At 41.0% G+C, this 23,297-nt stretch overlaps 2 protein-coding genes across 2 annotated transcripts; both read left to right on the top strand.

Annotated features, from left to right (window-relative positions):
* Positions 1 to 11,010: 11,010 nt before the first annotated feature.
* LOC142205040 (gastrotropin-like) lies at positions 11,011 to 14,078 on the top strand. Its single transcript, XM_075276390.1, has 4 exons — positions 11,011 to 11,077; positions 11,750 to 11,922; positions 13,270 to 13,359; positions 14,025 to 14,078. The coding sequence occupies exons 1-4, from the start codon at positions 11,011 to 11,013 to the stop codon at positions 14,076 to 14,078; spliced, it is 384 nt and encodes a 127-aa protein (XP_075132491.1).
* Positions 14,079 to 16,275: 2,197 nt separating this feature from the next.
* Positions 16,276 to 19,244, top strand: LOC142205039 (gastrotropin-like). The gene is made up of 4 exons (XM_075276389.1): positions 16,276 to 16,360; positions 17,362 to 17,534; positions 18,231 to 18,320; positions 19,191 to 19,244. Exons 1-4 carry the CDS (start codon positions 16,294 to 16,296, stop codon positions 19,242 to 19,244), a joined length of 384 nt encoding a protein of 127 aa, XP_075132490.1. The 5' UTR covers positions 16,276 to 16,293.
* Positions 19,245 to 23,297: the final 4,053 nt, after the last annotated feature.

Here is a 23,297-nt window from a genome sequence, read left to right as displayed (position 1 = left end):
GCGAAGGAGGGGAGAAGATTTTTATGGGTGGCGCATAGCAGAGCCTCAGCTAGACTCCAGGGTCATATTTCTGTTTTATGTACTCCATCATAGACAATGAGGCAGAAGTTTACGACTAGCGCTAAAGACCACCATGCAAAGAAGACAAAAAGTTGTTTGAACCCACCGATTTTGGCAGCAAGCCTCTAGAGTCTGGACTATATATGTGAGCCCTGAAAGATGATGTCAGGCAAGAAAGAATCAGACATACTGTAGTTCAAGACTGATCCATTTGCTTTCACAGTAGGTAAACTACCGACAGAGGTATTAGGCAGAATTTGTGCACACTTGGCCCATATGTACGGGGTAGTGAGAAGAAATAGCATAAGCATAATGGTTATCTGACAGCTATTAATGGTGTATGGACATCTTTAGTCAATGTTCAATCCAGAATCTCATGGTTCACAAGTTTCCAGGCCCATCAGTAAGAGGAATCAGATAAATGTTGTATAGGATATAGGAACACGTTACTATATTGACCAATTCAAGGATCAGTGGCTGGAGATTATAGTATTGAACTTTTCAGCTAAGGTGCAATCTAAGATCCATCAATTGTAGGCCTGACGTAGTTACCAGCAGTAATGGTGGTGCGTACCTTCAGACCTTCATAAGTCTTCCCCATTGACACTGTAATTCCAAAGGAATGGGCTCCTAAGTGGCCCAACTTGGTTGCTAAAACCATAACCGCCCAAAATGCACATTTCACGCCCTAAAGCCCATTTCAAATAATTTTCATATTTTAAAATCTATCATTTCTCTATAACGCAGCTTTGGATAAGAAAGACGTCCTGAGAGCATCTGAAGCCCTGTAAGGAACTTAGCTTAAGATTCTGTTTGGTGCTGACAGACTCCCTTTATGGTTGCTTCTGAGATAAATGTCAGATTGATACACGTAGGTGTAAGAAAAAGACTGACACCATATAGAAATAGTAAATATCAAGAGATTGGATATTATTGAAGATACGAGGGTAGACTGAAAGTTTCTGACCTCACATGTGGATGGCAACACTCGTCAACCAAACTTGGGCAATGTGTTGATTCTGCCCAAAATTTGATGGTGGTACATGATGGTGCAGAGTCTCCATACACAGCGTCCAACTCGTCTTTAATTTATGAACACGTATTGCCTTTCAAAAACAAATACCCAATGACAGCTCGATATTCCATTTTATCCATTTTCACAAAATCACTCGCATCGACTCGCTACAACGACTGTCAAAGAAAACCGCTGGTGCAAAATGGCTGAAATTTTTGTGAGTACATTCCAACGCATGTGCGAATACATTCCCCAAGTTTGGTTGACGAGTGTTGCCATCTACATGTGGAGGTCAGAAACTTTTCAGACTGCCCTCGTATGTACTCTGCCAGCAGAGGGAGCTTAACACATAGTCGAGTAATTTGGGGTGACTCAGTATCTGTTCGGTAGAGATCTAACAGTGAGGACCCTCCGAGATAATTTGTTTGAAGAGGCCGTGGCACTCTCTGTTCTGATTAATGTCATGCTCATCAGTCTCATAAACAGTTATGGCTCAGTCCCATTCAAGTGAGAGGGGTACTGATCAGATATTGATGAACTATCCTAATAGTCCAGTCCCAGAAAACCCCTTTGATGTTTATAACTGGATTGTATATTGTAGACACAGCAGGCCCCCACATGCTATGACTCTGCTAAGTCCCTATATTTACTTATTGTTTCTCACTATATCACTATGACATGCTGTCTATTTTATTCTAGATAATCATTAACCTTCCTCCTTTACCCGGCAGTCTGAATAATGAGTCATTCATTCAATGGCAGAAACTGTAACTATAGGGAACTTTTTTCGTTTCGAAGGGTTGGTCACCTTCAGCCCATTTGCCCATACAACTAGTTGTTGCCATACGTCTGGATATATACACCTGTCTACCGGTGTGTACCTGCAATGGTATCGATTACATTTTCCAATTCAATCCTATAGGAGAACAAAGGTCGCCACTTCCTGGGAAAACATTTAATGTAGTATTTACTTACATGTTGGCCAAAAGCCAAAATATCACAACCTACAATGTAGAGGGGTTTCCCACTGTATGAGATATGTATTATCTGTTACCAAGGAGGTAATTGTGTAATAAATCTTTATTAAAGATGACGTACCAGTCTGGAGATCGCCTTTCCCTCGCTGGTACCATATTGATTTGATGATAGCCTCACAATGGATATGACTATTCCATATGGCTGAGTCACTCGAGCGCACCTGACTGGTGGGACTTTGGTCTTGTCTTCGCTTCGCTGCTTCAGGCTTGTGGTAAATTTTTTATAACTTTAGGTCAAAATGTCAATTCAGGCAGGATAAATCCATGTAACAGTAATTTTCCATAGTTGTAAGGGGCAGTAGGTTGTGCACCCACCATACCACCTAACAGTTTTGCTATTCCAAAGGGCATTTCTACTCACCCTTTAACCCTTGTATGGCATCTTGACTACAGGGAGACTACAGAGTTGGTAATTCTCAGAGTGGACTTGCTATAGGTATCAGCTGTCAAACAGAGAAAGAGAGAGATGCCAGCGTGAAACACCAAGGGTTTGGAAAAAGGTTGGTCAGGTACAAGTCAAGGTCAGGAACTAGCATTAATTCAGAGTCATATACAGGCAGTAAGTCAGGGTGGGAAGCAAAGGTTCGAAGGTCAGAGATGACCTAGAATTAGACATGAAAGGTCAACAGAACAAAGTCAGGATCAGAGACAAGAACTAGCCAAGGTCATCACACAGAGAATCAAACACATTGCAATAGTAGACCACCCTCATAGGAACTAGCATTCTAGGAACCAATATTGCTCAAGTGTCAGGTGCCCAATGGAGCTGCTTTAAACATGATTTGGGCTTCAGGGATTGGCTGCGGAATGGTTGGATGTGTCCACACTGGCCTTTTAAGGGTCATCAGAAGGAGCCACACCCACTACCAATGTTGCAATAGTGATATGGTGGATGTCATAGCAAGGGCTTATGGGCCAAAAGCCCTGTCAGGGCATGCTGGTTGTTGTAATATAAATACATTCGAAGAACCCCAACTTAGCTGATATAAGAGATAAGATAAGATAATCCTTTAATAGTCCCACAATGGGGAAATTTCAGTGATACAGTTTCATAGATGGTACAGTAGTATATAACAAGAGAGAAATCCTAGGAATCATAGCAATTAAAAAGAAAGAAACACAGACACACTGCAGGATCATTTAGTTCTCTGTGTGAAGTGATGTTAATAATACAGCCCGACCGTGGTTGGAGGACATGAGGAGGGGGGGGTCACAGCATGTAGATATAACAGGCAAAAAACGTGTTTTTTTTTTTTTTGCAGAGGTGGGAGACAAATGCAGCTATCATGATAACATGTGGCAGCTCCTTTGGTAGGTGGTGAGATCTCATGCTCACAGCTGATAGTTCGGTATCTTGCATCAGCGCTATTGTCCTTTAACCACAAAAAAATGCCCCAAATATCCTTCATCACAAGCCCTCCTCCTCCTTTCTTCTTACCACTGTGTTCTACTGCCCAGAGAGGTCTGAAGCCATCCAGGTAGACAGGGAGCTGCTCTCTTACCGTGCTTCCATAAACACATGGGTAGGTGGGTGATGGTAGGTTCCCAGGTTGTAACAGAGTCCCACGTGTCCACAGTAAAAGAAAGAAATACCAGTCAGCTGTAGGCATCTTCACACATCAGCAATAGACTCCAAAAATCATCTCCTTGAAAAGAAGAAGTCCACACTTCCATGTAGGTTTCTCCTCCATGCCACATGGTGTCCATGCTGTCCTTAGCTCCTGGGGGGATGGTAACAGGCACATGTGTACAGGTCTTGAGTCATTGTCCATGCTTAACAATAGAAACAAAAGGAACAAAATACTCCACAGGATCTTCCATTCGATTTATAGTTGCTAATTCATAGTGCTAGTTTGCTTGGTTACAGGATTCTTGAAGATACAGAGAAAAAGAGTGAAAAAGGAAAGATAAAGGTTGCTCCCAGCTTGGAGCACTGTATCAGGCAGCCACACACAAGGCGGCGCCAGGAAGTTTATATACAGTTTATATACAGTACATTGCCAGGGTCATATACTATTTACTTGGTTAATTTGTCTTGCTATTTATTGAGCGCTATTAAAGCTATTGTGACCTTACACATTAGAGGGATGTCGGCCCAACACACTGATTTTGCCAGGACAGGATGGACGACCATCTATTGTGAACAGAATATGCCAACTCTCCCATTGCAGCGGATGTTGGGGCAAAAAAAGTTGGGCATGTTGGATTTGAAAATGTCCAATCCTTTTCTACTCAGAGGTGATTCGCTGCTATCGGAGGCTTTTGAAAAGACATACACCCTCAGCTGAGTAAAGCTTTTATAGGAGGGTAAAGAGGAATGGCTGTTGACCAAATGAACAGTTATCCAAGGATGATTCACTTTTTGCAGGAGCATACATAGAAATGTAAGGTCCCCATGGTAAACACTAGAATGGTGCCCCCTGCTGATGCTGGTTAACATAACCACATACCTGACTATCTGGACATTGATACCATTATGGCAGGAGTGGGCAATTAATTTTCCCATGAGGCCACATGAGAAATTGTAACGGTTCTAGAGGGCCATGCGCGTCACTGCAAATTTAGCTCCACCCACTTCTCTGCTGACTCCGCCCATTTCAATCATTTTTCCATGTGCCCCACAAAGTAAAATCCTCCTACAGTCACCCTAACATTATACACCCCCCACATTATAACGTTCCCCTCCAAATGTCCCACAGTATTAAGTCCCTCTCCTGGTGCCCCAGTATAAACTAGCAGAAACTAGAGGGGGCATTAAACTGAGGCAGCTGGAGGGAGACATTAAATTGGTGGCAACTAGAGGCAGACATGTCCCCCCTCCAGCTACCCCCCATGGTTTAATATCCTCCAGCTGCCCCAGTTTAATGTCACCCTCCATCTGCCCCCTAGTTTAATGTCCCCCTCCATGTGCATTCAGTTTAACTGCCCCCCTACATCTGCCCCTAGTTCCTCCCTCTTGCTCACACATGCTGTCTCTTCTCTCTTTATCATCCAGCAGCCCCCATTGCTGGCAGCTTGCATCAAGCACACAGTCCCGTGTGGTTCCGCCAACTAACGAGTTATAGCCTATCCTGGTGATAGGCTGTGATGACGTCATCTCAGGTCCTTGAAAAACCTTCCACTAGCTATGTGGGCCGGATAGAAGCAGTCAGAGGGCTGGATGTGGCCCGCGGGCAGTGCATTGCCCAGGTCTGCATTGTAGGGTCTGTAGAGAGGGTTCACATGCTCAGGTTCCCATTAAAATAAAGGATACAACCAACCTATACTGGAGTCCCTCTCTAGGGGCCCCTGAACAACTACATAGACTGTTACAGATTATATGTACACCATTGCCTCTCAGCATGTCCACAACCCCCCCAGTCTGTGGTTGTCAGGGGGATTTGCAACAGCTGGAGAACCACAGACTAAAGACTAGGGATATAAGTAGTAGCCTTATCATTTTAAAGATTGTTCCTCTTTAATTTCCACTAGTAAGAATCCAGGCGTCAGATCTGGGCACAGTAAATCCATTTAACAGCACCAATCAGTTACAGGTCATAGACTGAGTATAATAGAAATGAACTTTTCTGCAGACAAAACCCTTAAGACTAAATGTCCCTGACTGTAATGAGGTCATTCCACCTTACTGAAGTACTCCCAGCCCTGAGAGATAAGATCTCGGTTACATTGTCCTTTGTCTTATCTGATTTTGCAAGTTAGAGCTATTATGGGATATGACTTCCCATATATATATATATATATATATATATATATATATATATATATAATCGGGGTGAAGCTATAGAGAGTGCTGAGGCTGCACCCAGGTCTTGGCGACTTAAAGGGAATGTTTTGCCACTTTTTTCTTTCTTGAACCTACATAGCAAAATGTATTAGTTATTTCTAATCTGATTTTAATATCTGATTGTAACCTTTAGTATTTAATTTCCGGAACATCATTATAAGGGCGACCATCTTGCCTAAGCTTTTCCTTTACTGTGTTAACAGCACTTAGTGATACACTTTACAGCATAGTCATGGCCATAGACAGGCCATAGTCACCCTCACCACCTCTAGGGCTGGATAAACTTCTATGATCCCCTTTATGATTCCCTTTGATGACTGTCAGCCTGTGCATTGCAAATTTATTCACCCTGCGCTCCTTTGTACGAGTGAGAAGATTTTTGATACCCAACCATCCACTGTCAGAAAGAACAAGATTAACCCTTGTATTGGTTATGAAATAACTTAAAATAACAGTTGGTCAGCAGCATATGGTAAAGAAGGAATTCTCTAGTGGAGGCTGTGGCACAAAAAGGGGCAATGTGAGGGGCACCGACAAGGGTTGGGAAAGACGGGAAGCTTGTGTGTACAGACATAATGTGAACGAGTCATCATGGTGGCCTGGATCCAGATAGAGAAGAAAAGAGAAATGTAAATGCTGTCAAAATGTTTGGATGGAGTGGGGTTGATGCTTGTGAGGAGTAGTTGCACAGGGGGCCCAAATTGAGCTTTTTCACGAAGACATGCGAGTCTTTAGTTATACCCACGGTACTGTATAACGATATTATCTGAGCATTGTACTAAATAACTAGAGTACATTATGGCTTGTGGCTATGATATCATTTGACCGCTATATAACTGTGTCATATGGGCCCTGGCATAGCAGTATTATTTGATCTCTGTGTGGTGCTTTTATTTAGGTACAGTAGTATTATGTAATCCTTATATACCAATACTATTCTACGATTTTACAAAGAAAGGCTGAAGAAGAAATCATTGTGTGTGGCACATACTTTCCATTGTATTACGACTCTTTTGCATCAAATTGTACCACCATTTATAGTCTGTAACTCACCAAATGCCCAAATGCAACATAAAAAAAGACATTAAAAAAACTATATATAATTCTTCCTAAAATATTTATATATTGTTCTATCTGAATGGATTGTTCTTATTTCCTCTAGATTAGCAGTCTCCAGAGCTGAACTCCCTCTTTACTCTGCTGTTTGACTGCAGGTCATAGACCTTGTGGAATAAGACTAATCTCTCGGCAGACATTATGCTTGTGTCTGGACGTATCTGGCTGCAGTGAGTTCATTCCTCTATTCAGGAACAAACCAGGACCTAAGAGATAAAGGAAAGATAAGCGTTATCTCTGCTCCTTATCTTATCAGATGCTCATACACACAGTATAAGGTCCTCCACCATCATACATCATATTTCAATTATGGTCAAATTCCAATTTGCTCACTACCCTAAATGAACATGGGAAGAATATGCAAATCTGTCTTCCATGATGTAATTAGGAAGACAGAGCCTCAGTCAAGCAATCCAGTAGAGGGCGCTCCCTTTAACATCATGCCGACCTTCTCAGAGGCCTTTGTTTGCAATGATGTTGGGATTTTACCAGGTAGTCTCTCAGCATGAGAGCGGTATGACGTTAAAGGGAGCGCCCTCTATTGGATTGCTTGACTGAGGCTCTGTCTTCCTAATTACATCATGGAAGATAGACTTGCACATTCTCAGTGAACGCCCTCTATTGGTGTGCATGACTGAGGCACTGACTTCCTAATTACATCATGGAAGTCAGATTTGCATATTCTTCCCATGTTCCTTTGCACAATGGAGCGCTCATGGCTTAATAAGACTCCACACACCTAAATGGTGGTCTCTCCCTATGGAGTGACGATATCCCCCCCTACCCTAAATGAATATATCAAGTTTCTTATATGACTTTTTTGTATTATTTTAAGAACTACAGGGGGGTTTACCAAATTTAACATTACTGGTCTGAGAATAGGGTTGTGTCGTTGGTGGGAGTCAGGTAGTGACCCAGCAGCCCATTTACTGCAGTATAGACCCAGCTATACACGCACCAAGCTACCTACCTGACCCATCTCTCAAAGTTAATGTTGTCACACTTATTACACATGTCCATTGCCTTGCAGTAACCTTTGATTCTGCCTTATCCTTCAAGCCTTGAAAACCTCCTTTCACTCTATTTTAAGAGTACGCATCGAACTGTCTCTTTCCTCACTCCTGAAACTCCCTCATAAACTCCCACTGTAATCGTCTCCCACAGTTTCCTAACAAATGCCCTCTCTCCCCTTTAGTCCACCCTCAACTTTGCCACTCGCTTAATACACCTCTCCCCCTGTGTTTCATCAGTGTCTCCCCTTTGCCAACCCTATCCATAAATAGATTTTATAACACGAACGCTGACATACCATAACAGGTTCCCTCCATACAACCGTGATCTAATCTCCTGCTACCGGCCCACACGTAATCTCCAATCCTCTAAAGACTTCCTACTCAGCTCTGCACCAATTCAATCTTCACACAACCATCTACAAGACTTCTCCCATGCATTCCCTATACAGTAGTCTGGAACTCACTACCACAACATATAAGACTGTCCCTCACAACCTTCAGGAAGATCTCTTCAAGAAGGCCTACAAGCTTAAATATCACTACTACCACCACACCACCATCTGAACAACTTCTACTCACCTACTGTCTCTATCCCCTTCCCCTCATAAATTGTAAGCCATGGTGGGCAGGGCCCTCTATCCCACTATACCAGTTGGTCAATATTAGTAGTGTACTTGTTCAGTGTATTTTGTGTATTGTATGTAAACCCTCAAATGTACAGCACCATAGGATTAATATGATAATGTCCAGCACTATGGAATTAACCTAACAATATCCAGCACCATGGGATTAATATAATAATGTCCAGCACGATGGGATTAATATAATAACACCATGGTATTAATACTATTATGTACAGCACCATGGGATTAATATAATAATGTACAGCACCATAGGATTAATGGTGCTCTATAAATAAATAATAATTCTGATAAATGGCTGAGTTACTGTACAGCACCAGATACAGCTACAAGTAGATGGACATCTCTCTATCAGGTGATAAAGTGAAGAGACATTGGGGTAAATTCTCTAAGAATCTGCTCCAGTATTTCATGTAAACAAAAATCACCAGCCAGTCCTTTGGGACTTTTTAATACCACTTAAATAGTCGCAAGTGGCATTTTTACACCAATCTCACCTCAACACTTTTCAAAAAGTGGGCCATGTGGGGTATGAATATATATATACATATATATATATATCTATGTCAGATTCACTAAAATTTTTGTATAACACTTTTGTGGCAAAAAATGTCAATGGAAAATCTATACCAGTTATGATTGCAGAGATGCACGGACCAGAAGAGGATGTGTCCGTTTCATGACCAGCGCTGAACATTATCATGAATCTGGCATATCCTTCACAGTCACATAGTTACATAGTAGATGAGGTTGGATGAAGACATTAGTCCATCAAGTCCAACCTATAACCTTACAGTCCCCTACAGTGTTGATCCAGAGGAAGGCAAAAAAAAAAACATTAGGCTCATGCCAATTGCCCCATTTCAGGGCAAAAAATTCCTTCACGACTCCAAATCTGGCAGTCAGTATAAAAACCCTGAATCAACGTGTCCTTAAAATCTGGAAACATAACCCGTAATATTGTTCTCTTCAAGAAAGGCATCCAGGCCTTATTTGAACTTGTTCAATGAATCCACCATCACCACTTCCTGGGGCAGAGACTTCCATAGCCTCGCTGTTCTTACTGTGAAGAATCCCCTTCTATGTTGCCGATGAAACTTTCTCCTCCAGACGTAGAGGATGTCCCCTTGTCACTGTCACTGGCTTAGGAGTAAAAATATCCTTAGAAAGTTCTTAGTGTTGTCCTTTCCACCATTGAAGGGATCATGATGACCGCTGTATAATATGCCAGTCTTGATGAAACTACCCCTGTGAGTTTTGCTTATTGCTTTAGGTCAAGGGGGTGGGAACACTACTGGTCACTGATGGAAGGGTCACCCTAGAATAGGTCATAAACGTAAAATCTGAGAAAACATTTTTAAAGGATCTGTGCACATTGCAGTGTACATCAAACGTATAACTGTAATAGAAACCTCTGTATCGGCATACAACAGCATAAGCCATACTTCGGCCCCCACATGTTAAAGAAATATATACAAAGGGGTATATGTTTTTTTGTTTTTTTTATGTGGAATGCCTGTACATAAAATACTGCATCCATACAAATGACGTATGTGGCTAGAGGTTTCCTGGCGAAAGCAACAGACAGACTCTGCTAATATAGTGTGAATTCACACTAACCCCATATAATCAGCTGTGATCACGAAGGAGGCAGAGGTCATGCCTTTACACTATAGTGGCCACTGCAGGAGAAATTAAGTATTACATTCTGGCCATATAATATATGGATGGATCAGATCCTGCAGAATGGGAACCGCACTTGTTAGTATCCCTCCGTATAGTTTTATGGAGGGGATCCTAAATGAAGACCCCAATCTTTATACCTTTTTAAATGGTAAAGCACATGCTGAATTTGCAGGGACCAACTTAGAGTGAAATAGATGGTGGGAACAAGGAACTATAATATAAAAATGTCCTCTCTATAGTATTATAGTTTATTCATTTTCATCATGGTTTTTTTTATTAATGTATATGACTTTTTCCTTCAATGCTCCTACACAATATCTATAGCATTCATAGGGTACATTGACCATAATAGTCATCCTATTGTGTTAGCAGAGTCTAATCTAATCTTACATGCCCATTAAAGTCCTCAGTTGGAGTGGAGATATGTGAACCTGGCGTTTCCCTGCAGGTCACTAACACTGATTTATCAGCCATTGATCTGCTTTATCTGCTTGATATACATTCTTTGTTTCTTAGATTAAGAGAGATAATTTTGGTGGGAAGAGAGGCGCAGTCAGTCCCCACAAGGTATATAAAGAGGAACTTACAGCCAGACGTTACTCACTACTCTTCAGCTTCTGAATCTTCAGTAGTCCTACACTGCAGCTTCCACCTCAACATGGCCTTCACTGGAAAATATGAAGTTGAGACCCAGGAGAACTATGAAGCATTCATGAAACTTATTGGTAAGAATTTCCATTCTTTTGTATAGCCTTCTGAGAAATATATGTATAAAAATTACTCTAAAGCTGGCCATACCCTTTAGATTAATGTTGGTCAAACCTTCCAGTTTTGACAGTATAGCCTCCCAATTCTTTCCAACAGCAGTGTTTGCAGAAAGAAAGTTAGACATGATGGCTGATGTCTTTGCTCTCAGGGAAAATGAGGTACCATCAGAGGATGTCCTCTCCCTATTGAAAACAATGACATTCTCGGCATGAAGAATAGTTGTTGTTCAAGTGTGGCCAGGTTAAGGGAAAACATTTGAAGAAGTCCAACACAGAAGGCCTTGGAGAAGAAGATCAGGCCAAACCGCAGTACATCTATTCTTGTGCTATGCCTGGTGCTGCAGTTCAACTCCAGTGTACTGGGGAAGAGCTGCAAAACCAGACATGGCCAATGGATGGACATGCAGAACTGCCCATAAAGAGGAGTGAGCTGTCTCCTAGACTCTGCTATGTTAAAATCCATCAGCCCCAACATCTGCCATCAGTGGAGGCTCAGAAGACCCCATACACATTGCATAGTTGGCCTATCCTGCGAAAACTGACGTATACGACATTAACTTAATGTTTTGGCCAGAAGTTTGGACAAATAAAACATTTGTCTCCATCTAACCTAGTATTCTCACTTTGTAGGTATTCCTGATGCACAGATTGAAAAGGGAAAGAATTTTAAGTACACCACAGAAGTAGTCCAGAACGGAAATGAGTTCACCTGGTCTCAGATCTATCCAGGACACACAACCACCAATACATTTATTGTCGGCCAAGAGTCTGAGATGCAGACCATGGGCGGCAAGAAGTTTAAGGTAATGAAGTGATCAACAGATTCCTAAAATGAGTGGCCGGTTTTGATGGAGTATTATGATGGTATTGGGTTTAAATGATTCAATTTTGATGAAAAAAAATATATTTTTTTAACAGTTTGTAAAACATGTCCAAATATTTTGTTTCAATTTTTTTTTAAAATTCTGTTTATAAAAGATGTAAGGTATATTTTCAAATAGCATATAAAAACAATGATCATATCTACAGTATTCTCAATATAGCTGTTTTTCTATACGTATATGGTTAAAGTGTCAATCTGTTTAAAGGAAAACCATATTCTATCTCAATATGTCTGGTTTACTACTGTACATACTTGATATCTTCATGTTATAGCAATTCTGGAAGATCTTTTCTTACATCTCTGTGTTGTATCGTTTCTTTCTCCTATAAATGTATGAAAAAATTGACAAATAGGCGTTACCAGTTGTGTCTTTCATTATACTTTCTTACATTGTCCAATCAGAACTGATGGTACTGTGTATAAACACACCGCTAAGAGAATTAGTAATGCCAAATTATCAATTTCATACATTTCTTGGAGGAATAACAGAGAATCGAAACATCACAGATATTATGGAATTATTTTAAGGGGAGTTCAAGTACTTACTAAAATAGACATTTTAAGAGCATTGACAGGTTCCTTAACCTTCATAGTTTTGGTGTATGAAACACTCTGAAACAGTAAAAGAATAAGTAAAATGGCCAGCCTCATTGGACATTTGGGAAGGTTTATGTGAAGCAATTTAAAGGAATTTTAAAATGGAGGATGTGATGAGATTTCTGGCCTATAAATCGGCAGTTTGTCCTTATGCTGCTGGAGTTCAGGGCCTTAAACCAGATTACCCCTGTCCCACCTATGGCAACTTTCTGCAGATATTTAAAGTTAAAATCCGCTGGAGAGGAGACATGACTTGAGACCTGACAGCTCTCGGTGCATGCGCAGCGTAGGTTCTGTGGTTTATGGCCTGTTTATAGTGGTTGTTCCAGGTGAATGACTCTTCTTAGAATAAAATCAGTCACCACCAGAGCTGCCTGGCAACAGCTTATACCCCTCTCTCCATTGAGAACATGCCGAACATGCACTATATGGAGAGTTTAGAAGGGATATTTATCAGGGCATTCAGACTCAAAGATCAGTCGCAACTACACAATATTACACTGTGCCGTTTCAAGATAGTGGACAACCATGTATTATATGGCCACGTCAGGTCTGCCAGAGCAGGTATCTTACTCATTGAAAGGTGCCCTGGATATATACCTGTAGATTTGCTAGCCTTAGACTGTAAAATAACTGGTTATCTTTCCAATATATCATAATTTCCTTACAGACAACAGTAAAGCAGGAAGGTGGTAAGATCGTAGTGGATTTCCCTAACTACCATCATACTTCAGAGATCGTCGGTGGAAAACTTGTTGAGGTAAGATCTTCTATATGTCACTGTAAGATATATAAAAAGCCAAGATTCCCATATGCAATAACCCACCTATATTACATTATGGGGGTCTTCTGACTCTTCCAACACAGCAAAAAGGAACTGGTAAGGCTAAGGCCCCACGTATCCAGCCGCAGCTAAAAAAATCACTGTGGAAAAGACCGCGGCAGAAACACATCGCAGTATTTTGCGCAGCGTTCTTGACAAAAAGTCCACAGAATTTTCCTCTGCCGACTTTCTGCTTCTATTATACCTATACGGAAAATGCTAGCTGCGTTTGTGATTTTGTAATAGCAGCACTTCCACTGCAGATTTTTCCTGCAATGTGTGGATGGGATTAGTCAGAATCCGAGCCACTTTGCAGGTACTATAAAGAAATGGGTTTTTATCGCAGTTTTTCTTGCTTGGGACCCGGCCTAAAAGTTATTCTTGAAAATTAGTTATATCTTTTGGACAGTACTACCTTTCTATGACTTGTTGTAAACCTCGGCCAGTCATAGATAGCCAGAGATGTAATAATTTATTCTTTAAATCGAGAGAAAATAAACATCTAAATAGATTTCTTGGGTCAATCTTATGCCTTTGTACTATAAATACTCATCACAATGTTCTTGTGAGATGAAGTCTAACCTACTTCTGCTATTCTACAGACATCAGTGAGCGGAGGAATCACCTTCAAGAGGACCAGTAAGAAGATTGCATAAAACATTGCATCTCCACTGACTCCTGACCATTTTCAATAATAAAGTTGCCTTGCATAATGATTTGTCCAATTTGTTTTATTCCACCATATTTTCTATAGACCAGCTTTAGAAATCTTTTGCTGCATTTTCCTAATGTTCTTGATGAGGCTACAGGACTTTCTTCTAAGAACATATTATTAAAAATGTATTGTCTCCAATATTAGAGCGACTACCATGATCTAATTTGCAGATTTTTTCCAGGAAGCATTGCCTGTAGTTTTTACTGAAAGTATGTTGTAAGTCTCCAGAATCTAAATGGATCTATCTCAGTATTACGCCAACACCACTAGAGGCATAGGGTCAGTCTTCATAGCCCCATTGCCCCAGCAGAGGAGATAGATAGATAGATAGATAGATAGATAGATAGATAGATGATAGATAGATAGATAGATAGATAGATAGATAGATAGATAGATAGATAGATAGATTCCATTTTATTCATTCTCTTCCTGCCTCTCCTTGTGTCTGCTTTATGACGGGTAATATAAGATCAGACGGCTTGGATTTATCAGAGTCTACCTCCCTTCTAAATCTGTGTTTTATATGACAGCTGATCTGCAGATTGTAGAAGGAGATAACAGAATAAAACCTTTATCCCAGATAAGAACATTTATTACGCTATGTCTGATGCTGGTTATTTCAGAAATCAGATAATATCAGCGTTGGCTCTGACACTAGCTTTATGTTTTGTAGCTTTTTGGTTCCATTTGTTCTGCTTTGCTTGTTCATTCACTTAGTAGTGTGGTCTAGAGAAGGGTCTATAACCAGTTGGAAATGTTGCAACTCCTACCACCATGCCCTGACTGTCTCTGGCTATTAGCCAAAGCAGTGAATATGGCATATTTGCATGCATTACCTGTATATAGGTATCCTGTTGGAACTGTGCAGTTCTTAATGTCTCCTCTGATGGCGCTGCAGAGGAATTGAACACTTACTGCTGGGATCCCTTATAATTGATTCCTATTTGGTCCTAACAACAAGACACACTGTGATCAGGGTCGGACTGGCCTACCAGCGTACCAGATGATTCTTTGGTGGTCCCAAGCTCTAACATAGTAATGGGTCCAGCAGAAGAAATCCAAATTTGAAGGATACTATGGTCTATTAGATAGTGGATATTTTAGGGTGGGCTCCAGAATCATTTGATCTGGTGGGCCCTTGAAGCCTCAGTCCAACACTGTCTGTGATCACTTTATTATCAGATGCACCCATCTAACAAACAAGTCTTTCATGTTTGAATCCTTAACAAAGGTTACATGAACCACATAAAAAATGCAATATAGAAAAGGATAGATCTATTGCAAATCTTTAAAGTTGTTGTCCACTCCAAATTATACTTGTTAAAAAGATTACTTGACAGAATACAGATAACCTCCCTCACCGCTGAAATCCCAGTCAGCCAGATATAATCTGTGGGGAGATCTGGGCAGTAGGTGTTCAATTTCCCTGCAGCTCCCCCACAGGAGAAACTAGGCATTACACACTGTCCATTCAAATCAATTGGATGTCTATGTAACGCAGGACAGGACAAGTCCTCCAGTGTAAGAAATACCCTTTGTAACTGCTGTCCACTCTGGTTAAGATATAAAGATCCTAGACATAAGACCTCCTCTAGTAAAGAGGTTATCTGGAAGATGATAAAGAAGGGCGTCTGTGACATCAGACAGAGTTGGAACACCAGAACGGGAGAAAGAGAAACAAGAATTTGGCCAACCAAGCTGTTCTCCACAAATATAAAATGGGGTGTATATTAGTAATAAAGCTTAAGCTTTGCTTTTTTATTCCCAAGACAACCCCTTTAACTCTGGATTTCATAATATAAAATGTATTTTTTTTAACTAGAGAACTTATTTATTTGCCCCACCAGATAAAATTTGCCCCTCCATGAAACCTAAAAATTCTGACTAGTTTAGTTATTACCACAGTTTTCAAATCCACTTAAGACTCTGGGTAAAATTCCACCAACACCTTAGATGATTGTTTTACAGCCCTTTGAACCTCTTTCTTACCTAGAGGTCAATAACACTCATATATCAGATTGCACAATTAATGTCAGAAGATCATTGTGGAGGCAGGGCCACAGAGTATTCGGAATATAAGGAGGAAACTCGAGCCCTTCCATACTCATTGTTGGGTTTGTTCTAAGGTCTTCTTCACCAACAGGGTCAACATCACCATGGCTTTCACTGGAAAGTATGAGGTAGAATCCCAGGAGAACTATGACAGCTTCATGAAACTCATTGGTAAGATATGTTACAATTACATTCTGTACTTTTAGATATGTACGGCATTGCATGGGGCACAGGTACCTGTCTTGGAAAGTGGTGTAGTCCATAGCAGCCAAATTCCAAAATATTGTAAGGTGAAACATCTTTGAGATGACTACCCAACATTGCACATTGGACACAGACAGCAATGGGCCCATTCAAGAACTTTATATGGGCCTACATAGGTTGTTTTAAAGGGATTTTTCAGGCTAAAAATATTGATGATCTATCCTGAAGATAGGACATCAACATCAGATTGTCTAGTGGTCAGACAAGGTTACTGCAGCTCAGCTCCCATTCCCAGTGAGAACAGGTCATAAATATTTTTAGCCCAGAAAACCCTTTAAGTCTAAGGCCCCACGAGCTGTAAACGCAGGGCTAATGCTCTGCGGGGAGAACCGCTGCGTGAACGCATTGCGGTTCTTCCTGCAGGGCTTTGAAGAGAAAGTTCACGGAGTTTTCCTCCGCGGACTTTCTCTTGCCATCATATCTATGGGATTCCGTAGATATAATTCACATGCTGCGATTTTCAAAACCGCAACGGTTTTGGAAATCGCAGCGTGTCCGCGCTGCGATTTTCTCCGCAAAGTGGAGATGGGATTCACATGAATTCCATCCACTTTGTAAGTACTATAAAACACAGCGATTTTTCCCGCGGCGTTTCAGGCAGAGGTAGTCAACCAGGGGTAGGCAACCTTCAGCACTCCAGCTGTTGTCAAACTATAGCATGCATACTTGCTCTGCTCTTCTTGGATCTCCCATGGAAGTGAATGGAGCATGTTGGGATTTGTAGTTTCACAGCTACTGGAGTGCTGAAAGTTGCTGACCCCTGTTCTAGACAGTTAGGTCTTCCTGAGAATTTTAGTGGTACGTCCACCCTGGTCAGCTACACCCTTTGACTTGAAATACTCTTTAAAACCGACTATTACCCAATAATGTCATATACTATACATATATCTGAGTTGTTTTTATGACAGGCATTCCCGATGAGCAAATTGAAAAAGGAAGAAATTTCAAATATACCACAGAAGTTGTCCAAAATGGAAATGACTTTACTTGGTCACAGATCTATCCAGGATTTACACTTACCAATAAATTCACCGTTGGCCAAGAGGCAGATCTCGAGACAATGGGTGGGAAGAAGTTTAAGGTAAGTTAACAAAAGTTGGGTTTGATGTCAAGTTGCAACCAGATCAAGGTAAAATAACAGCAAGTGAAGTCAAATTTAGATGGCAGATGGATGTCAGGCTTGTCAAAAATGCCCAGATAAAGTAGTCAACAACCTACAGCCTGGATGTAGAGATTAATAAGATAATGCTTAGTAATGCATCTTTGAGGTGGGTGTTGTAGAAATCATTTGGAGGTTCTCCAGATGGAAGATAAAAAGTTAATAATGACTATTGTATTCTATAAGCACACAGTATAACCATGCTATACTTGTCATGGGCATATTAAAGGGGTTGTTCCAACTGGACAAACCTTTCTTAGAAAGAAGTGTTCTAAAAAGAATGGGAAGTCATGGTGGTGTTGAATCCTTCAGAGAGAGATGCTTGGAGGTGCTTGGGGTTTCAAATAGGAGACAGACCCCCATCAGATCCATATGCCCTTACAGGACTTATGAAAAAGGGTTCTTCAGATCTAAGAGCCCCTTTAAGAAGTCCAATGGATTTTATGTTAGTGTCATACTTTTACTTAGTAGCCTCAGACTGGCCTGGTACTTGAGAAGGCCCAAAGAAGGACGTACTGTAGGTGGCCTTTTATAGATGTAGTTTTTCCTGATGTCTACACTAAGCTGCATACACTATTTCGCACTATCTGTGAAACTAAAGAAAAATTTCTATTGTAGGCAACCGTCCGACTGGAAGGTGGTAAACTGGTTGTGGACTTCCCCAAGTACAGTCACTCCTCAGAGATTGCTGGAGGAAAACTAGTGGAGGTAAGATGGTTGAATACATTCTTCAGTGTATCTCTTATCAGTTTCTGATAATAAGTAGTGACTACAAGATGGCTGTTATCACAGACAATAAATGAGATCTGGTTGAGAGCACCATAAATGGGTTTATTCCATAATAGTATTGAAGGCCTTAAGGCTGTGGACATATGGGATGGATAGTGTCCCTATACACCATGCAGCATGTAGTCTACATAGACTATATAAGGAAAACATTTACTACATGATTAATATTAAAAATGATGAAGCATTTATTATATATAATAAATTATATAAAGATAACATTGGATCCCAAGAGTCTTTAAAGGGGTTTCTATTCTCAAATGGATATATAGGTCATCAATATGTGACATGTGACCCCCACAGATCAGCTGGTGCAATGTACAGGAAGTGGAGGCTGTCTGCTGCAATTCTTCGCTTCTATTACTTGAAACAGCTGTTAAAAGAGATGTGCTGTGCAGGGTTCAGGCGTTGGACCCTCATGGGTCACATACTGTGGATAGGTCATCACTATGAAAACTCCATTTAGGACAGAAAACCCCTTTAAGGCTGCATGCACACGGAGTTACGCGGGCTTGTTAAAATACTCATTCACAGCCGTACACACGAGCGCTGCGGACGGCTCCCGAACACTTCCCATTCACTTCAATGGGAGCGCTCGTAACGCCGGCTTTACGAGCGCTCCCATTAAAGTGAATGGGAAGTGTTCGGGAGCCGTCCGCAGCGCTCGCGTGTACGGCTGTGAATGAGGATTTTTACAAGCCCGCGTAACTCTGTGTGCATGTAGCCTCAGGTGATAATCCCTTAGCCTTAAAGTGAAAGCCTTTTAACCTTAGTTTGCTTTTCTTCCTGCAGACTTCAGTTGCTGGAGGAGTCACCTTTAGGAGAACTAGCAAGAAGGTGGCATAAAGTCAGGAAACCCAACGTGTCTATGGAGTCATTTTATTTTTTAAGTCAATAAAGCATTTTATAAATCAATGCCTTTTGTATTTATTTCACTGCACATTACTGGGTTTAGTCCTTGTAGTTGTATTATAGCGCCATATGAGTACCAAGGAAAGGACATCTAAACACCAATGAGGATTTTTAGCAAGACTGGTATTTAACCTGCCCCTTGTGGTTGGAGTATAAACTGCATGATTATGGGCTACACTGAGAAGACGGACAAGCGCGAGATCGCCAATACTCCGTTATTGATAATCTGATATAACCGGTGGTAGTAGATGGTTACATTATATCAGAGTTAATGGGAGGGGGCGCCAAAATGAACACATCCTCCCCTCAGTATATATAGTATTTAATGGGGCAGATTTATTACAACTGTCTAAAACCAAAATGATCTTAGTTACCCATAGCAACCAATCACAGCGCAGATTTCATTTTTAAGGACCAGAATATAAAATGAAAGCTCTGCTGTGATTGGTTGCTATGGGCCATTAAAACAGTTTGCTTTAGCCTCAATATATTTAGAAGGGGGATGCTATGTTGGGACGATATTTTAGATTTGCTTTCACTATGGGGTTTACCCCAATGGATTCTCCAAGACCCTGGATTAATATTCAATACAGTGTACACAACAGAATGTCGATGGGCCAGGTCTGCCCAACATAGAGCGGCTCTGGTTCATAGAGGGGTCCTAACTACACAGAGGGGGTCCTAACTACATAGAGGGGTCCTAACTACATAGAGGGGCCCTAACTACATAGAGGGGTCCTAACTACATAGAGGGGCCCTAACTACACAGAGGGGGTCCTAACTACACAGAGGGGTCCTAACTACATAGAGGGGCCCTAACTACACAGAGGGGGTCCTAACTACATAGAGGGGTCCTAACTACATAGAGCGGGTCCTAACTACATAGAGGGGTCCTAACTACATAGAGCGGGTCCTAACTACATAGAGGGGGCCCTAACTACATAGAGGGGGCCCTAACTACATAGAGGGGTCCTAACTACATAGAGGGGGTCCTAACTACATAGAGGGGTCCTAACTACATAGAGGGGGTCCTAACTACATAGAGGGGCCCTAACTACATAGAGGGGCCCTAACTACACAGAGGGGGTCCTAACTACACAGAGGGGTCCTAACTACATAGAGGGGCCCTAACTACACAGAGGGGGTCCTAACTACATAGAGGGGTCCTAACTACATAGAGCGGGTCCTAACTACATAGAGGGGTCCTAACTACATAGAGCGGGTCCTAACTACATAGAGGGGGCCCTAACTACATAGAGGGGGCCCTAACTACATAGAGGGGTCCTAACTACATAGAGGGGGTCCTAACTACATAGAGGGGTCCTAACTACATAGAGGGGGTCCTAACTACATAGAGGGGCCCTAACTACATAGAGGGGCCCTAACTACACAGAGGGGGTCCTAACTACACAGAGGGGTCCTAACTACATAGAGCGGGTCCTAACTACATAGAGGGGTCCTAACTACATAGAGCGGGTCCTAACTACATAGAGGGGGCCCTAACTACATAGAGGGGGCCCTAACTACATAGAGGGGTCCTAACTACATAGAGGGGGTCCTAACTACATAGAGCGGGTCCTAACTACATAGAGGGGGTCCTAACTACATAGAGGGGCCCTAACTACATAGAGGGGGTCCTAACTACATAGAGGGGTCCTAACTACATAGAGGGGGTCCTAACTACATAGAGGGGCCCTAACTACACAGAGGGGGTCCTAACTACATAGAGGGGTCCTAACTACATAGAGCGGGTCCTAACTACATAGAGGGGTCCTAACTACATAGAGGGGCCCTAACTACATAGAGGGGGCCCTAACTACATAGAGGGGTCCTAACTACATAGAGGGGGTCCTAACTACATAGAGGGGCCCTAACTACATAGAGGGGGTCCTAACTACATAGAGGGGGTTCTAACTACATAGAGGGGTCCTAACTACATAGAGGGGGTCCTAACTACATAGAGGGATCCTAACTACATAGAGGGGTCCTAACTACATAGAGGGGGTTCTAACTACATAGAGGGGGTCCTAACTACATAGAGGGGTCCTAACTACATAGAGGGATCCTAACTACATAGAGGGGGTCCTAACTACATAGAGGGGTCCTAACTACATAGAGGGGGTCCTAACTACATAGAGGGGTCCTAACTACATAGAGGGGTCCTAACTACATAGAGGGGGTTCTAACTACATAGAGGGGGTCCTAACTACATAGAGGGGTCCTAACTACATAGAGGAGGTTCTAACTACATAGAGGGGGTCCTATTATATAGAGGAGATCCTAACTACATACTACATAGAGGGGTCCTATTACATAGAGCAGGTCCTAACGACATAGAGCGGGTCCTAACTACATAGAGAAGATCCTATTACATAGAGGGGATCCTATTACATAAAGCAGGTCCTAACTACCCTCTGTGATATCCATAACCATTGTAAATCCAGGATAAAACTTCTTAAATACCATCTCTGAGAGTAAATGTACGTTATAAAAACTAAAAACCACTAAATTATTATTAATAACTGTAAGTAATCTCAGCCTGTTATTAACTCCATCCTCCCCATTTATCATTAATTCCATTCTTCTTCCGTAGTGATGACATCACAGGACAGATGACATCATAGACACCACCTGACATCACCATTGGAATAGAATGTCTGAAGTTGTGCAGCGCCATCTTGGGTCACTTGAGCTTGACAGCTTGAAGAGGACGGTTTGTTGAGGTAGGTGGCTCTTCAATCATCGCTGAGGCCTCGTTCATACATGGTGTAGTTGGGGAGATTGTGGTGAAGTTCCATTAGTCCCCCCCTAAAATATCAGCAAAAATATCTATTTTTTTTGCTGTGATTTCCGGATTTATTTTTTCTTACGAGAAAAACCTTTCTGAAAGACGTGCACATCTGGATTCTGTGTTCTTGACCAGCCTAAAAGCACAAAATATGCCATGTGTGAACTAGGTCTTACACTCACTGGCGATCAGCTGATGGCCAGTCTAGTCAATCTATCTCTTATCTATCTATCTATCTATCTATCTATCTATCTATCTATCTATCTCTTATCTATCTATCTATCTATCTACCTATCTATCTATCTATCTATCTCCTGTCTATCTCCTATCTATCTATCTATCTATCTATCTATCTATCTATCTATCTATCTATCTATCTATCTTCTATCTATCTATCTATCTATCTATCTATCTATCTATCTATCTATCTATCTACCTTATCTATCTATCTATCTATCTATCTATCTATCTATCTATCTATCTACCTCTTCTATCTATCTATCTATCTATCTATCTATCTATCTATCTGTCTGTCTGTCTGTCTGTCTGTCTGTCTGTCTATCTATCTATCTATCTATCTATCTCTTATCTCCTATCTATCTATCTATCTATCTATCTATCTATCTATCTATCTACCTTATCTATCTATCTATCTATCTATCTATCTATCTATCTATCTATCTATCTATCTCATCTATCTATCTATCTATCTATCTATCTATCTATCTCTTATCTCCTATCTATCTATCTATCTATCTATCTATCTCCTATCTATCTATCTATCTATCTATCTATCTTCTATCTATCTATCTATCTATCTATCTATCTATCTGTCTATCTCCTATCTATCTATCTATCTATCTATCTATCTATCTATCTCCTATCTATCTATCTATCTATCTATCTATCTATCTATATATCTACTGTCTATCATCTATCTATCTATCTATCTATCTATCTATCTATCTAATCTATCTCCTATCTATCTATCTATCTATCTATCTATCTATCTATCTATCTATCTACCTCATCTAACTATCTATCTATCTATCTATCTATCTAATCTATCTATCTCTCTATCTATCTCTTATCTATCTATCTCTAATTTATCTATCTTCTATCTATCTATCTCTCCTATCTATCTATCTATCTATCTATCTCTTATCATCTATCTATCTATCTATCTATCTATCTATCTA

This window comes from Leptodactylus fuscus, chromosome 5, assembly GCF_031893055.1.
Source record: "Leptodactylus fuscus isolate aLepFus1 chromosome 5, aLepFus1.hap2, whole genome shotgun sequence".
Taxonomy (NCBI): Eukaryota; Metazoa; Chordata; class Amphibia; order Anura; family Leptodactylidae; genus Leptodactylus; species Leptodactylus fuscus.
Note: the sequence above shows the minus strand (reverse complement) of the source record. Positions and strands in the feature narration are given on the sequence as shown.

Coding starts and splice junctions, on each gene's coding strand:
- LOC142205040 (XM_075276390.1), top strand. CDS start 11,011: ATGGCCTTCACTGGAAAATATGAAGTTGAGACCCAGGAGAACTATGAA. Junction 11,078..11,749: donor AGCATTCATGAAACTTATTG/GTAAGAATTTCC, acceptor CTCACTTTGTAG/GTATTCCTGATGCACAGATT. Junction 13,360..14,024: donor TCGGTGGAAAACTTGTTGAG/GTAAGATCTTCT, acceptor GCTATTCTACAG/ACATCAGTGAGCGGAGGAAT.
- LOC142205039 (XM_075276389.1), top strand. CDS start 16,294: ATGGCTTTCACTGGAAAGTATGAGGTAGAATCCCAGGAGAACTATGAC. Junction 17,535..18,230: donor TGGGTGGGAAGAAGTTTAAG/GTAAGTTAACAA, acceptor TTTCTATTGTAG/GCAACCGTCCGACTGGAAGG. Junction 18,321..19,190: donor CTGGAGGAAAACTAGTGGAG/GTAAGATGGTTG, acceptor TTCTTCCTGCAG/ACTTCAGTTGCTGGAGGAGT.